Here is a 15281-nt window from a genome sequence, read left to right as displayed (position 1 = left end):
TAACAACAACTTCTCAACTAGTCAATACTAATCATTTATAATCGCTATCAAATATTTTGAAAACGTTGCCACTCGCAATTGCAACCGCTGCGGTACAACCAGTCGAACCCTTAATAAGAGACCGTATTTGATTGAAGACATTCTTCTATTATAAGGGTTATAAGATGGAAAATATACCAAGAATCTCTTCCATTATAAGGCTAAGAAACGGGGCGTTGTTCTCTCGGAAAACCTTAAAACGGCACGCAATGCTTGTCTAAGAGTGGGACGACGGTCCCTAAGAGGAGGCGGACCAGAAGATTCAGGTGATCGGAAAAGGAACGCCAGATTCAAGCTCTTCCCGAGCAATACCAGATTCGAAGACCAGGACGAAGAACAAATCCGAGCTAAAGGAAGACGGAGTGAAACGCCGATCGAGAAGAAGATGTCTGTGCAAGAGTACCTAGACAAGCATATGCTCTCTCGCAAGATTGAGGATGCCGTCAATGCCGCCGTTAGGGCCAAAACTTCCGATCCCGTTCTCTTTATCGTGAGTTTCCTTTCCCTGTTTGGTCCTCCAGGAAATGAGGAAGAACTGAAACTCCTGATCTCGGTTTTGGTGGCATCAGCCTCCAATTTTGTTGCTTTCAAGTTTTGGACGAAGTTATTTATGTTTGTTGTCTTGTAATCTTCGTTTTTTACTTGGAAATTGCAGTCTAATCATATGAGAAAAGCTGTCCCGTCGATGATAACGAAGATCAAAGCGCGACAGATCCTCGACAGCCGAGGAATTCCAACAGTTGAAGTAGATCTGCACACAAACAAAGGCGTCTTTCGTGCTTCTGTTCCAAGCGGTGATTCTTCTGGAACGTGAGAATTTTTCAGAATTCCTATTCTATTGTTTGTTGCGAGAATGGTTTCGGGAACCTATTTGATTTTTGTAAAAGGAGGTGCAAAGAGCTTAGACTTGCACATGAAGTTCCTTCTGTTCTTTGTTTGTGATGGCATTGCCTGAGAAATCTTTTGAATAAGGTTAATGCACGATCTAGCCGTGTTTCGGAGTGAAATAGTATACCTGCATTTTAAGCTGATAAGAGGAGTTTTTGGTCCGCTTAATCCAGGTATGAAGCTGTTGAATTGCGTGATGGGGACAAAGGGATGTACCTCGGAAACAGTGTAATGAAAGCTGTTAAGAACATCAACGAGAAGATTTCTGAAGCATTGATTGGCATGGACCCAAAACTTCAGTCCCAAATTGATCAAGCTATGATTGATCTGGACAAAACTGAAAAGAAGGTAAGTGGTTAGAGTAATCTGTTGCCCCTTCTTGATATGTGGGAATGTTGGAATGCTTAGTAATAGTTCGCTGATTGTGCTAAAATAACATCAACCTATCAATGTCGTGCACTTTATTAATATTTCCATCTCAACTTATTGCTTTAAATCGTCTTGCAGGGCGAACTTGGAGCAAATGCTATCTTAGCTGTGTCCGTTGCTGCATGCAAGGCTGGAGCTGCTGAGAAGGAGGCATAAATTTCTTTACAACTTTTACTTTTATCATATTGCTTGTGATTTTGTTGTCTTGCTACTAGCTTTGGTTTTCTTGTTAAGAGACCCTGATGAAATTGTTTATCAGGTCCCTCTGTACAAACACATTGCCGATCTTTCAGGCAGAACAAGCCTGGCACTACCTGTACCTGCTTTCACCGTTTTGAGTGGCGGGAAACATGCCGTAAATAATCTGGCTATCCAGGTATGCATATTTTGACATTTGTCTTGGGAATTGATGAGAACTCTTTTAAGGTAGTCAACCTCTCTGTTCTACCTTTCTTGCTCCTTTTACCCGGTTTTTCATTGCTCTAGATTTATTTTGGTTCTAGAATTTCCTCACGTACATATCTTTGATCTACTTATTTAGTTCTTTCAACAAATTTTATCAGGAAATCATGATTGTCCCAGTTGGAGCAGGTAGATTTGAGGAGGCACTGCAAATGGGATCAGAAACATATCATCACTTGAAGGTGATTTTACAAAAAATAATTGCATCTACAAGTTGTTTTTATATCCATAACACTCACGTCAATGTACATATTGCTGTTAATCCCAGGCTGTCATTACTGAAAAGTATGGTGCTTTGGAATGTAATGTTGGTGAAGATGGTGGCCTTGCTCCAAATATCTCTAGGTACATGTATTTCCCTCTTATCATGCCTAATCTTCTTGCATCGGTAGATTACCAATAGGGAACTTTATGTCTATATGTCCACCACATTCAATCTCAAGAGAACGAACCATGTCGTAATGCCATCGCCTGGTGCCTTTGTTCTTACAATCCTCTCTTCATGCAGCCTCAAAGAAGGATTGGATCTTGTAAAGGAAGCTATCAACAGAACAGGATACAACGAAAAGATAAAAATAGCAATTGATGTTGCAGCCACTAACCTCTGTATAGGTAACGATTTTTCTCCACGTTAAATTGGTTTCATCATTCATGCTGGTGCTTTTTTTCTAGTCTTGGGTTTGTTGTTCGACAATTGGATTGTTGACCTGAAAGGATGTCAACTCCATAAATAGCCTCCTCAATCTTCATGTGTGTCTTGGTGAAGTTCTTCACTGTACTAATCATTTTCATGCTTATGCCTTTACTGAGTGAATGGATCTCCTTACTTCAGGTACCAAGTATGATCTTGATTTCAAATCTCCAAACAAATCTGGGCAAAATTTCAAGTCTGGGGATGATATGATTGACATGTACAAAGAACTTTGTGCCGGTATGGCTGTGTCCCCGGCATTATTGTTTTCTTCCCATTTGATATATCCAAACATCTTATAAAGCCTTATTTTCTTTTGTTTTCAATATGAATAGAGTATCCAATCATATCCATAGAAGACCCCTTTGACAGGGAGGATTGGGAACACACAAAGTACTTTTCCGGTCTTGGGTTATGTCAGGTCCATTCTGTCTTTTCCATTAAAAATCAAATGGAAGTTGATCTTAAAATTGGATATCCTTGTGATAAAATGTTTTACCGATCTTTGACGGCTCAGATCTGAGTTTCTGTTTGGATCTTCAATTCCATCTCATGTAAAATCTCTATTTTATACTTATGCAGGTGGTAGGGGATGACTTATTGATGTCAAATCCAAAACGCATTGAGCGAGCAATACAGGAGTCTGCTTGTAATGCCCTTCTTCTCAAGGTATCTGACTTGAATGGTTATCAACTTATCATCATATGGATTATGGTTGCCAGTGCTAATGGGATGTCATGAATTGTGGTGGTTCAGGTTAATCAGATTGGGACGGTGACAGAGGCCATTGAAGTTGTGAAACTGGCGAGGGACGCCCACTGGGGCGTGGTGACATCCAATAGATGTGGAGAAACAGAGGATACTTTCATATCAGACTTGTCCGTGGGTCTGGCCACCGGTTTGTTTAAAGCTGGTGCTCCTGCCAGAGGAGAACGCGTCATCAAGTATAACCAGGTTTTCATCATTTTCAACTCCCTTACAAGTTTTTTTTTTGGTCTCTACGGGCTTAGGCTAAAAGCGAAAAATCCACCTTTGCAGTTGCTCCGGATAGAAGAAGAGCTTGGGGACCAAGCTGTGTATGTAGGAGAAGACTGGAAGCAATCTCTGTGATCATCTCTTCCTTTTTTTTTGTACCCTTCTTTTCACCTCCCATCTTTCTGAGCCTGAAATTTCTTACCAACAGATTTCATCACGGCTTTTGATGTGTTATAGTTTGTGCTTTGTTTAACAAAGTATGTTCTTTTGTTTGAAAGAAAGGAATTTCAGACAGAAAACCTCTGCTTCAGATCTAAATTTAGCATGTTGTTTAACACCGCGGGGACACTACAGGCATAGAATGGAAACAACAAGAACAACTCTACTATCATCACCCTCGCCATGCCTGTGGCTGTTAAGGCTTAGGGTTTAGTCTCTTCCTCTTCTTCTTCGATCTTGGGAGCCAAGTAGAAACGAATGTAGCCCATCTCGGCTATCTTATACTCCACCACCACTGGCAGCTCTGATGACAAGCTGATCGTCACTATCCCCGACAATGGAGTTGCCTTTGTGAACGAGTTCATGTACCTCAGCGCAAATGACAGTGACACTGGCTCGTTCATCTCTATTGCAATTTCATCCTCCGGCTGCATAAATCATTGGGCAAAAAGGATTACGCTACAATGGATTCAAATTTACTCTCTGGGTAAATTAGTTTGTGTTCAGACCACATACACACCTTGTCAACGGTTGTGTTCTGTCTGAGTACAATGTTAGCTGCCCCAATATCACCCTTGGTGGAAAACTTCACCCCTTCTTTAGTCACAGAGATCACAACTACAACCAAACATCAAATGCCAGAACTGTCAGAAAAGCTCCGGAACAAAACAAAAACAATTCAATTTCTTGTCGTAAAAAGAAGTGGTACCCGTGTCCCCGATGCTGCTGAGATCTCTGCATATCCGCCCAAACTCGGACGAGGGCATTTTCACAATGGCATGATACTCTGCATCTGGTATTCCGAGATGCTCACTGTCTATATCCATCAGCTTCATCTCAAAATCAGCAATCTTGTCTTGAGCTTTAAACCAACCATCACAAAAAGCTCACATTAGTGTGCAACATAAACCCAAATTGAAAACTTAGCTTTATCTTGTCTCGAGCGCACAAGAAAGTGAACATGGTCTTCTGAACATAAGTCAAGCGTATGTTCCCTTGCCCCTCTCTCTTACCAAAACAAGTAATTCATTTACTCTTTTGAACTATGTATGCGACTAAGCGACAACTGAATCATACTTGAGCATGGATCCACTTCTCATTTCCCACTATTTTCTCACCGTCCAAACTAGATATGACCCCTTTTGACAAGCCCGTTATTTAACAGGATCAGGTGACTTATAGCTCCGGCCAACGTGTCCCGTTATCAAGCATTCTCCTCATCAACGCATTAAAACCCTAAACTTTATGATGATTGATTAACAGATGGGATCGATCAAGGGAAATAGGGGAGAACTTACTAGGGCTCTCGAACATGAACGTGACGGTGTCGCTTCCGTCATCGGCTTTGATGGTGATGATGTCATCATTTCCGGCACATTTGAGCATCTTAGACATGTTTCCGAGGTTCATCCCCATGGAGATGTTCCTGTCGCACCTGTAGTGCTCGAACCCTTCGGATCTCAGCAGTAGAGAAACCAGAGCCACATGGCTCGAGTCCATGGCCTGGAGCGAGAACCCAGTGCTCGAACAGTCGAAGTTCGCGTCGTTCACCAGATCCTTGATCGCCTCTAGAACCTTCTTTAACAGAGAGCCCTGAACCAACCTAAGTTCCAACATGTTTTCACCACAGAATTTTGGTGGATTAGATTTCGAGTTGTTCTGTAATCGGAAGTTAGGGTTAAGGTTCTCCGGGAATTCTGAGAGAAAATTGGGAATTTATTGGACCGTTTGGAGCGGGAATTGATTTTATAATCGTGTTTTCACTGGCGGGATGTAGGAGTAGGACCTTTGGTTCCCGCCCGTCACCTGCGTGCGTGCACCCCTGTCACTTTCTCGGTACGCCACCCACTCCTTGTTCCAAATGGTGGATTCTTTATGATTTATTCTTGATTCGGTTCGGTTTATTTTATACAACATTTAAGATATTTTATAATAAAACTTGAGATTCATATAATTTTTTTAATTGATTCAGGAGTAAAATGGAAGCTAGAAATCAAATTTGGAACTATAATCTACATTTTCTCAATAAAATAATTGAAACCAATACAATTTTTTTTTACTTGGTTTGGTTCGGTTATATTGACATTGATAGTTATGATTGGACTGATTAAATTTTGGGCCTGAGTATTATAGCCCGTAGTATTAAGTTTTATTTGATTATGGGCTACAAAGATCTTTGGGTAGAGGCCCATTAATGGCTAATGACAGGCCTTTTGACCAACAACTAAAAGTCAAACACACACCCCGCTGGCGCTGGCTTAAAGGGTTTGCTCCATAATCAGTATAACGAAGAGGTTTCATATCGTAGGATATAGCGATGGCGCACAGAATCTTGAGAGATCACGAGGCCGATGGATGGGAACGCTCCGATTTCCCAATTATCTGCGAGTCTTGTCTCGGAGACAATCCTTACGTGCGAATGGTAATTGTACTTCGATTCGATCTCTCGAACAACCTAAGACGCTTCGGCTCAGTTGTCTTCATTTTCTTCTTTTTTGTTTGGTTCTGTTATCGTGTCGGAAATCTGTTTTACTGAGTCGGGGATCTTCATTTGGAACTTCTTTTCCCCAATTTTGTGCTGGAAACCTAGGCTCTTAGTTTTCGTTTCATGGAGCTGTAATGATTTTGAATTTAGGGTTTAGAGGATTGGAAATTTGAGCCCAGAAATTTTGATGAATAGCAGAACTCTTCTAAGTATATAGTTCGAATCGATGTCGGCAGTGGGTTCTCGTCCCCTCTGTGTGCAGATTTTTGAAGATTCCAATAATTCTGGAAACAGTAATTTATTTCCTATGAATCGCTTAGACGCTTAGTAGGACAGGGAGCTTAGTCACGTTCTTTAGGTCTGGTATTGTGCTTAATGAATTGGTGGGAGTTCCAGTTTGGTTGACTGATGTTCTACTGTTTGGTTATAGACCCGGGCAGATTATGATAAGGAGTGCAAGATATGCACCCGGCCATTCACGGTTTTTAGGTGGCGCCCTGGCCGGGATGCGAGATACAAGAAAACGGAGGTTTGCCAAACTTGTTGCAAGCTAAAAAATGTATGCCAAGTTTGTCTTCTGGATCTTGAGTATGGTCTGCCAGTTCAGGTTCGAGACACAGCACTCAACATTAGTTCTCATGATTCTATCCCGAAAAGTGATGTGAACAAGGAGTACTTTGCTGAAGAGCATGACCGTAAGGTATAGCTTTGTTCATGTTTTTTTTTCTATTATTATTTATCGTGAAAGTTCTTAGCTGTGAATGCTTTTAAGCTTATTGAGATTGTTGCATTTTCAGCACCAATTGGTTTTGAGATTTGGGATACCTTATGTTGTATTGTATCATAAAAGACCATTTACTTTGGGAAATTAAGATTTCCCAATTCCCATGTAACTCAGTTATAGCTAGTTGAAGTGATTTTGTTTTCTTATGCAGACTAGAGCTGGACTTGATTATGAATCTTCATATGGGAAGATTCGACCAAATGATACTATTCTGAAGCTCCAAAGAACAACACCTTATTACAAAAGAAACCGAGCGCATATTTGTAGTTTCTACATTAGGGGTGAATGCACAAGAGGTTCTGAGTGTCCATACCGGCATGAGATGCCTGAAACAGGGGAGTTATCTCAGCAGAACATAAAAGATCGTTACTATGGGTAAGCAACTCATACTTAGTTTTCTGTTTGCGGTCATGTGGGATCTCTCCCTCTCTCAAGTTTTGGAGTTTCCCGCAAAATAAATTAGTTAACCAAAACTAAGTTGCATCTCTGCATGACAAGGGCCGGCTTTGATGAAAGCTATCTGTCGCTTATCTCACTCCCTTTATTCTTATTTCTTTCTCCTTGACCAATAATTTAGTTCATTTCAATATTTTGAAACCACATTCATATCTGAAGTATCATTTTTAACTCTCAGTTCAAGCTGTGCTGCTTCAGTTCTCATATAGCTTGTCTAAAGTTGATGTCTTTCTGGGTTGCTTTTCCTCCATTAGCCAGTTTATCAGTTCTCTGCATCTATATATGTTAAATAGCCATGGTGAATCTATTCTCATCTTCTACATGTTGGCAGAGTGAATGATCCGGTGGCGCTGAAGTTACTGAACAAGGCTGGTGAGATGGGCACCTTGGAAACCCCGGAGGATGAAAGCATCAAAACGCTCTATATCGGAGGACTTAACTCAAGAATCCTTGAGCAAGACATAAGAGACCAATTCTATGCCTATGGAGAGATCGAATCAATCAGAATCTTACCCGAAAAAGCATGTGCTTTCGTCACATACACAACCCGAGAAGGAGCAGAGAAGGCTGCTGAAGAGCTCTGCAACAAGCTGGTCGTCAATGGTCAAAGGCTAAAAGTGACATGGGGTAGGCCTCAAGTTCCCAAAAGTGAACCAGACGGATCAGACCAAGCTAAACAACAGGCCGCTGTGGCTCACACCGGAATGCTACCCCGAGCTGTTATATCGCAGCAGCAAAATCAACCCCCACCGATGCAATATTATATGCATCCTCCACCACCTCATCAAGATAGACCCTATTACCCGTCTATGGACCCGCAGAGAATGGGAGCACTTATCCCGTCTCAAGATGGAAGTTCAAGCACCAGTGAGAACAGAGGAGCTTCATCTTCACACCTGATGCCACAGCCGCCACATGGGCATTACATGCATCACCCTTACCCTCCACCACCTTACGGATATATACCACCGCCTTTCCAGCAGTACCCACCTTACCATCATCACCCATCTCCGATGGCGCACCATGGTCCACCACCGGGTGCTCAGCCATACCCTCTGCAGCCTGGCCCCGGGCTAAGGCCTACACCACCCCAAAGCTCAGCCTCTGCTCAGCCACAGCCGGACTCTGCACCTGCACTGTCCTTGTCATCTGGTTCTGGTTCAGCTTCAGGATCCATCCAACAAGAGGCTACGGGGTCTGGTTCGTCGCAATAAAGGTTTTATTGATCTTCAAACTGTTTTCTCAGCTAATATACTCTCTGGATTTACCGGTGGCCTGACACGACGGCTTTGTAGTCTGAATTCTCTCTGTTGTTCCTTTATCTCTTGTTTCCAGCGTATGTTTTTTTTCATACCAAATACCAAGCTGTCTCATCGTGGACGGTAAGGTGAAGTGTGGATGGAACGGATTTGGGATTAGTTGTCCGAACTGAATTGGTTTTTGTTCATAGAAAATGGAGTTAGTGCTATGGAAAATTTCAAATTCAAAGTTTGAAAAAATGAAATGTAACCTACAACTAGAAATCTGCTTTGCATTCTTTATTTCCAATGTCCGTAAGAATTTCAGACAAAGATTAAACAATCAGGAGATGAGGATTAAAAATTTGGACCAAGCGGTTTCTTACCCTCTATGCAGGTTCAAACAGGTTTGCCTTGAACCTGCAACCAAATGTAAATGGTTGCTTGCCTAACAATTTTATACAAAAAAACACATCCGAAAACCAAAGCAAACAAATGTCTAGAGATCAAAGTTCTGATCTTTACAAAGATTTCATTTTCTTCCTACAGCTTTTGATTCTCAGCTCTTGACTGTGATTCACATCTAATAATCCATCTTCTTCAGCCACATTGGCTTCTAATCGGAGAAACGAAGATCATTCTAGTTCTCGCTGTTGCTCATTTTGAGAGATTCTGGTTTTTTGTCTGTATCAGGTCTGGAGAATTCAGGAAAAGGTTCTAATGGTTTGTCTTCCCTGTAACAGAGAGTGAAAGCTAATAAGAACCTCTTTCTTGTCCCTCAAAAGAAAACATAAAAGCACACAAGGAAAAGCCATGCTCAATTCGATCTTACCCTTTCTTCCATTTGAACCATTTGATCATTTTGTAGTTCTTCGACAGAGAGATCAACTGAACTACCATCCTCTTCTGCAGTTTTAGACTCTTCATGGACGTCTCCAACAGTTTCAGATTCATCCCCTGCAATTACCTGCTTAGAGAGGTATATCATGTTCTTATGCTTCTCCGGCTTTGATTCCTCTGCTTCTATGATTCCCTTTGTCTGGAACTGAACCTGATCCTCACCACTCTTATTATAGTTTGATGGGTCTTTGTACAATTTCTCCATAACCTTTGGATCATCTGCTTTTCCAGACTGAGATCGATCCTCCAACGTGTGTTCCTCATCCTCAGGATTCAATGCATCAATCTGGTCCACAGTAACACATTTTGTAACATCAATCTTGAATATAGAGGTCGTGCAAGGAAACAGAGTTTACCCTTTCTTCAATAACTGTTGATTGATTGTTTTTGAGTTCTTTAGCTGTTGAATCGACAAAAAATTGGAGATCTTGTTCAGTTTTAGATTCTTCTTGGGCGTCTCTAATAGTTTCAGTTTCATCTCTGGCCATTCTTTGCTCAGAGGGGTCGAAGTTCTCATGCTTCACTGTATTCGGTTCTTCTCTACTCTCAGCAGACTCTGGTTTGTCATGACATAACTTTTCCATATCATCCATGCCAGTGGCTACTTCAGATTCTTCAGAACTTTTCACTGCAGAATCCTGAATTTTGCATGCAGTGTTAAATAAAGATTGCAACCTTTAGTTTTAAAAAATTGGAAAAGCTTCAGTATCATATGGAGAGGCCTAGATTGTTTGCAAGGATTTTTGCCTACCTCTTGCTTCCCCTCAGAAAATGTAATTTGCCTTACCAAATTGAAACTGCTCTCTGGTTCTTCAGTGTTTCTTCCACCAGCTGATTGATTCTGCAGTGATTCTGGAGCTGCATTTACAGTTCGCGAATGACCAACCGATAGATTTTCCAAATCTTCAGAACGTAGCGAATAAGCCCGGTCTAGAGATGACACATCTGGTAACACTGATCTTGGAGATGGTGCAGATTCATCTGAATTGCCATTTTCAACATCTGAAGCTTCAGTTAACAGAACTTCTTGCATTTCTAGAGCTGGTCGATCTTCTTCATTGTTCTCATCTTGTCCTTGAGATTCTTGGTCAGCCTTCTCAGATGGATTGGCTTCATCAGAATCATAACTTATCTTTATCTCATCCGCCAGATTATCAGAAGGATTAAGCGATTCCTGTAAAACAAATTGCCACTGATTACAGTCATATTAATAATGTTCTGTGAGACCAATGGAATTAGAACGTGAACTAACATCTATTTCATTTGAAACAACTTCATCAGGATAAGCAGCCATAGGCTCTTCCACAATCTGTGATTCTCTGTCTGAAATCTCCAATGGTGTAACATTTGATCTATCAGAAGTACTTTGGCTCTGGAATTCTCTGGGTTTTGGTCTGTCATCTTCCAGAGATCTACCATTTGCATCTGAAACATCGGATGGACCCTTAAAATTTTCGGTCACATTGTTTTCTGGAGAAAACGATAAAGTCAACTTTGTAAAATCTGGATCAACTTTCTCCACAGGCAACGGTTCAGAGTTTGCAGATGTATCCTCACCACACGATCCCATTTCCCGTCCAACTTCTGATTCACAAAGAAACGGGGATTTATCATCATCAGAGTAATCAATCTCATCAACAGTTGTTGGAGGTGATCCAATCTCAGAAACCTCAACTTGAAGATCAGAATCCACAGAATGTGTCACCATATGACTTGTGCGTGTGCTGTAACCAAAATGCTCCATGTACCTTTGCCTTTCAGCTCCTAATGAGCTCGAAACGTTGTTTCTAGGCACTAAACCCATGAGAGCATTCCCAATATGATCACCATTTCTTTTGCAGAAAGTTTTACTGTTGGTTTGGCTTGCAGAATTTCCAATATGACCACTATCATAATCATCATTTCTGATAGAACCTGTTCCTGTCTGAACCTCACTTGTATGTCCAGAACCTGACTCTATGTTATTTCCTTCTGTTGTAGTAAGATCACTTTCTTTAGTTAATGACTGTTGCTGCTCAACCAGACCATCGTTGTTACCTCCATCTGCAAACACCACAAAGCAAAAGGACATCCATACACAGTCACACACAATTATATCCTTACTTGACATAATCATATTTCAAGTTCCAACATGTCTTTGTATATTTATGATTTTCACATCATATTTTATAGTAGTGGCTACACACATTAATTGATCTATATTTTATTATTTACAAATATTTAACCCATTCATCGTACATATCATTCACATTAATACGAATCCCGTTCAAGTATTTAACAGTGAAATTCGTTGCTCATTTCAATCGAACAGCTGAAGCAAGAAGATAGCATCCTCAAGCAAATATGCAGACACATAAGAAGGAAAAAGAAAACAATGAGGGGTAAGAAAGTACCTTGTGGTGGCCTAAACTTGTAGAATCTGTGTCCATCAATGGCCTTTCTCCATGGTTCCAATTTGGAGCCATGTTGATTTTCTGATGGAAATACTCCACGACAGAAGCTCTCATGGCGGCAGAAGAACATATCCTTTTGGTTAACCGCTTCAAACTCTTGGAGAAAACTGTCACCCGACAAGTTCGGTTTCTCTTCTTGTGGATCATACGGAAGATCAAATGGGTTTCTTGTCGGTAATAACACAGAAGGTGCAGAACCTGGAATCTGCAGTTCATCATCAATGTTGAAATATTCCTTATCAAGGTCAAAATAGTTCCTTTCAACACAGATTTGAGGAATCCTCATGCCCCTTAGGCTTCTCTCTGCTGCCAACAAGAACAATCTCCTCGCCCGCCTTCTTGCAATCAAATTCTCCAGCCTCTTGTTACGTTCGATCTCAGATGTCCCGAGATCCATCAAGTTCTTCTGATCATCTGATGTCCAGGCAACCGCTTTATTTGTCTCCTCATGAGATTCTTCTTCTTCCTCCGATGATGATGAACTCTCCATTTCCTTCTCAGATGAATCCAACACGACGTTTTCTGTCTTTGAAGAAGAAGAAGAAGAACTGTCAACAACATGGTTAAACAAGCTTTCTTCTGAATCACGTAGCGTCTTATCTTTTTTGAATCTCTCGAAATCTGGAGCGGTCGGGCTGGGTAATTCCCCGAAGAGAGTTGTTAGAATGACCCGGTCGGTCTCGTCCTCGCTACCGTGCAACGAGTCCCAACCTTTTCCTACCTCCTCCACTTTCCTTCTGACATTCCGTCGAACACTTCGTTGAGGCTTCAAATAAGCCTTCAGGTTCCTACCATCACCCGAAACAGATCCCTTTTGGACAGGCGATGACGACCCTTTGTCTGTTTTCTTTTCCTTTGAGGAATCACGGATCTTCGGAGGATCCAAAATCAGATGATTTCGGAGATAAAATGCGGCAAAGGCGATCAATGGAGAAGAACAGAGCAGGAAATGGAAAACAGCAGGAAGAAACACATACAAGAGGAAGAGAAAAGTGGAAACACCAGAAACAACTGGGTATTTTCTAACGTATCTGCATGTGGTTTTCGTGGAAAATCTGACAATTTTCCAGACAGAAACGCCGACCACCTTAGCATCAATTTCCATGTTTCAACTTACAGAGGCAACCCCTGAAACTCAGAAGAATCATTAAGCATGGAAACAAAAGGAAACCGAAGCGTAATCCAGACAGTTTGGACTTTCCTAGAGAAGCCAAACTGGTTGAAACGATGAAAGAAACTTTCAAAGAAAATATTGTAACTAACGAGTCAACAAATTCAGAAGATAAATTGAAGAAGAAGAAGCACGGGGCATCGATAAGAGAGGTCAAGCTTACCTTTGAAACGAAAACCAGTCAAAATCTCTGGATGGTTTTTCTTTCACAATTAGAAATTTCCTTTTTTGGTCTCTTGTTCTCTTTTTTCAGTTGGGGAGGGGATGGATGGATCATCACGCGGACAAGACAAAATAGAAAACGGGTGCGAGAAGGTTAGTTGCTTACATGTTTCTGAAGGTTCTTCGATCCTTACACTTTGACCCCCAATATTTTTCATTGTTCGCAAAACAACCCCGTAAAATCCTTAGGTTTTTTGCATTTGGTTCTCGACTTTTTAACATCGGCCTTTACAGGACGTGAATCTCTCAGTGAGATCTCACTCTTTCAGACCAATTTCTTCTGCAAGGGAAATCTCAGTGAATCAACACGACACCTGCAGAGAGCTATACTTACACGGAAACAAACAATGCACATTCATCGTATTACCGAAAAAGAATTGGATACAACCCCACGAATCAATACACAGCAAAAGGGTGGAAGTGGTTTCTCATTCTGCATCCCCACTACTCTCCTCTTCCTCGGCACCTACACAACATAACACACAAATTTTCAGACTTCTCCATGGCCTAAGCTTTGGGGATGCGACATGAAAGTGTTCTACTTTAAGGTAATGCCAATTGGCGCTGTGACTGATCGAACGGATTCAATTATAGAAATCACCCAAATCGTTTACTGAACCAACAAAGATTTCAACTTTATTCCTCAACAACGTAAATCACAAGGCTTTTTGTATAATGCATATGAGGATTCACAATTAGTTGTGAACACTGGCAAAAAATGGCAGACGGCATCAAGAAATGAAGGAAATGCCCAATTCTATTGTTCTAAGGGTTGGTACAAGAGGAGTGATAGATTCAGAACTTCGTCTTCTCAACGATTCTGAGGATACTTGGATTAGAACACTAACCTTCAGCTTCGTCTTCTTCAACCTCTTCATCGTCGTCGTTCTCCACCGAATCCACACCGTACCGCGCGTTCAGGTACTCCACAGCCGCCGGAGTCAGCACCAACTTGTCCGAATTCAAAACGTCGAACAGATTCAGCGTCCTCGGCGTCAGCATCCGCAGCGTCCCGATGTTGCGACCCGATTTCTCCACGTTCTCTACTACATCTGTCATCAGGAACATCGCCTTCTGCTTCGGATCCAACCCCCACCTCTTCATCGCCGCGATGAAGTCCTTCGTCTTCGGCTTCTCGAACCTCTCCCCGAACTCCTCCACCACTATCGCGCCCTCCGTCGCCGCCGCGCTCGATATCGCCGTCGAGATCGCGAGTTGCTTCTCCTTCCTGTTGATTTTGATAGACCAGTCCCTCGGCTTCGGTCCAAACACCACACCTCCGCCAGGTCGCAACGGAGTCCTCTGGGATCCACGCCTCGCACGACCCGTTTTCTTCTGCGCATAGGGTTTTATCCCACCACCGCGAACTTCACCGCGCGTCAAAGTCGAAGCCGTCCCTCGCCGCTTGTTCTGCAGGTCCGTAACAATGGCGCGGTGCACGACAGCACGCGCGGTCTCCTCCGGCGCTGTTTTGAGGTTGAGGTACGTCTCCCCGATCTTTTCACCCTCGAAGGAGAGGATCGGGAGGGTCGCGAGCTGGGATACGACGGTGAGCGGTTTCGACACTCTGACGTAGCCGAATTTAGCGACGGAAATGTGAGTTTTAGGGATTTGGTTCGTTGGGGAGAAGAAGAGAGAAGATGAGAAGGAGAGAGAATTTGGCGCCATCACCGAGGGAGCCATTGTTGCCCAACCAAAGCAGCAAAAGAGCCGAAGAAGGAGAGAGTGAGAGGGTTATCCACGGGCGATGTGCCGATGTGCCTACCCAATTATCCATTGAATGATCAGGCCCTGTTTGGTCACAATGTTATCTCTATTCCATCCGCGGAATGAATAAAGCGAGTCAAGAGCCGTAAACCTCTATCTCTG

General features: G+C 42.2%; 5 protein-coding genes across 7 annotated transcripts; 2 read left to right on the top strand and 3 right to left on the bottom strand.

Annotated features, from left to right (window-relative positions):
- Positions 1-190: 190 nt before the first annotated feature.
- Positions 191-3819, top strand: LOC104826300 (cytosolic enolase 3). The gene is made up of 13 exons (XM_010558925.2): positions 191-529; positions 695-849; positions 1101-1275; positions 1435-1506; positions 1616-1732; positions 1920-2000; positions 2087-2163; positions 2327-2430; positions 2651-2749; positions 2845-2930; positions 3092-3178; positions 3266-3463; positions 3548-3819. The coding sequence occupies exons 1-13, from the start codon at positions 425-427 to the stop codon at positions 3617-3619; spliced, it is 1428 nt and encodes a 475-aa protein (XP_010557227.1). The 5' UTR covers positions 191-424; the 3' UTR covers positions 3620-3819.
- LOC104826301 (proliferating cell nuclear antigen 2-like) lies at positions 3770-5475 on the bottom strand. Its single transcript, XM_010558927.2, has 4 exons — positions 5002-5475; positions 4413-4565; positions 4224-4321; positions 3770-4131 (listed from the first exon to the last, which is right to left on the bottom strand). The coding sequence occupies exons 1-4, from the start codon at positions 5318-5320 to the stop codon at positions 3907-3909; spliced, it is 795 nt and encodes a 264-aa protein (XP_010557229.1). The 5' UTR covers positions 5321-5475; the 3' UTR covers positions 3770-3906.
- Positions 5476-5982: 507 nt separating this feature from the next.
- On the top strand, positions 5983-8846 carry LOC104826299 (zinc finger CCCH domain-containing protein 4-like). The gene is made up of 4 exons (XM_010558924.2): positions 5983-6125; positions 6619-6888; positions 7124-7347; positions 7760-8846. The coding sequence occupies exons 1-4, from the start codon at positions 6021-6023 to the stop codon at positions 8640-8642; spliced, it is 1482 nt and encodes a 493-aa protein (XP_010557226.1). The 5' UTR covers positions 5983-6020; the 3' UTR covers positions 8643-8846.
- A 99-nt stretch (positions 8847-8945) lies between these two features.
- LOC104826297 (dentin sialophosphoprotein-like) lies at positions 8946-13607 on the bottom strand. 3 transcript variants are annotated; one of them, XM_010558920.1, is made up of 7 exons: positions 13354-13607; positions 11960-13147; positions 10819-11609; positions 10318-10740; positions 9923-10204; positions 9499-9852; positions 8946-9400 (listed from the first exon to the last, which is right to left on the bottom strand). In XM_010558920.1, the coding sequence occupies exons 2-7, from the start codon at positions 13122-13124 to the stop codon at positions 9371-9373; spliced, it is 3045 nt and encodes a 1014-aa protein (XP_010557222.1). In that variant the 5' UTR covers positions 13125-13147; positions 13354-13607; the 3' UTR covers positions 8946-9370. The 3 variants fall into 3 exon arrangements, with proteins under 3 accessions (XP_010557222.1, XP_010557223.1, XP_010557224.1); XM_010558921.1 differs by having other exon boundaries at positions 13519-13607; XM_010558922.1 differs by having other exon boundaries at positions 10354-10740; positions 11960-13607.
- Positions 13608-13742: 135 nt separating this feature from the next.
- On the bottom strand, positions 13743-15159 carry LOC104826298 (50S ribosomal protein L4, chloroplastic). The gene is made up of 2 exons (XM_010558923.2): positions 14261-15159; positions 13743-13878 (listed from the first exon to the last, which is right to left on the bottom strand). Exons 1-2 carry the CDS (start codon positions 15093-15095, stop codon positions 13841-13843), a joined length of 873 nt encoding a protein of 290 aa, XP_010557225.1. The 5' UTR covers positions 15096-15159; the 3' UTR covers positions 13743-13840.
- Between the last annotated feature and the right edge of the window lie 122 nt (positions 15160-15281).

This window comes from Tarenaya hassleriana, unplaced genomic scaffold, assembly GCF_000463585.1.
Source record: "Tarenaya hassleriana unplaced genomic scaffold, ASM46358v1 Cleome5, whole genome shotgun sequence".
In the NCBI taxonomy this organism is placed as follows: domain Eukaryota; kingdom Viridiplantae; phylum Streptophyta; class Magnoliopsida; order Brassicales; family Cleomaceae; genus Tarenaya; species Tarenaya hassleriana.
The sequence above is the reverse complement of the archived record's forward strand: the minus strand, read 5'-3'. Positions and strand labels throughout refer to the sequence as shown.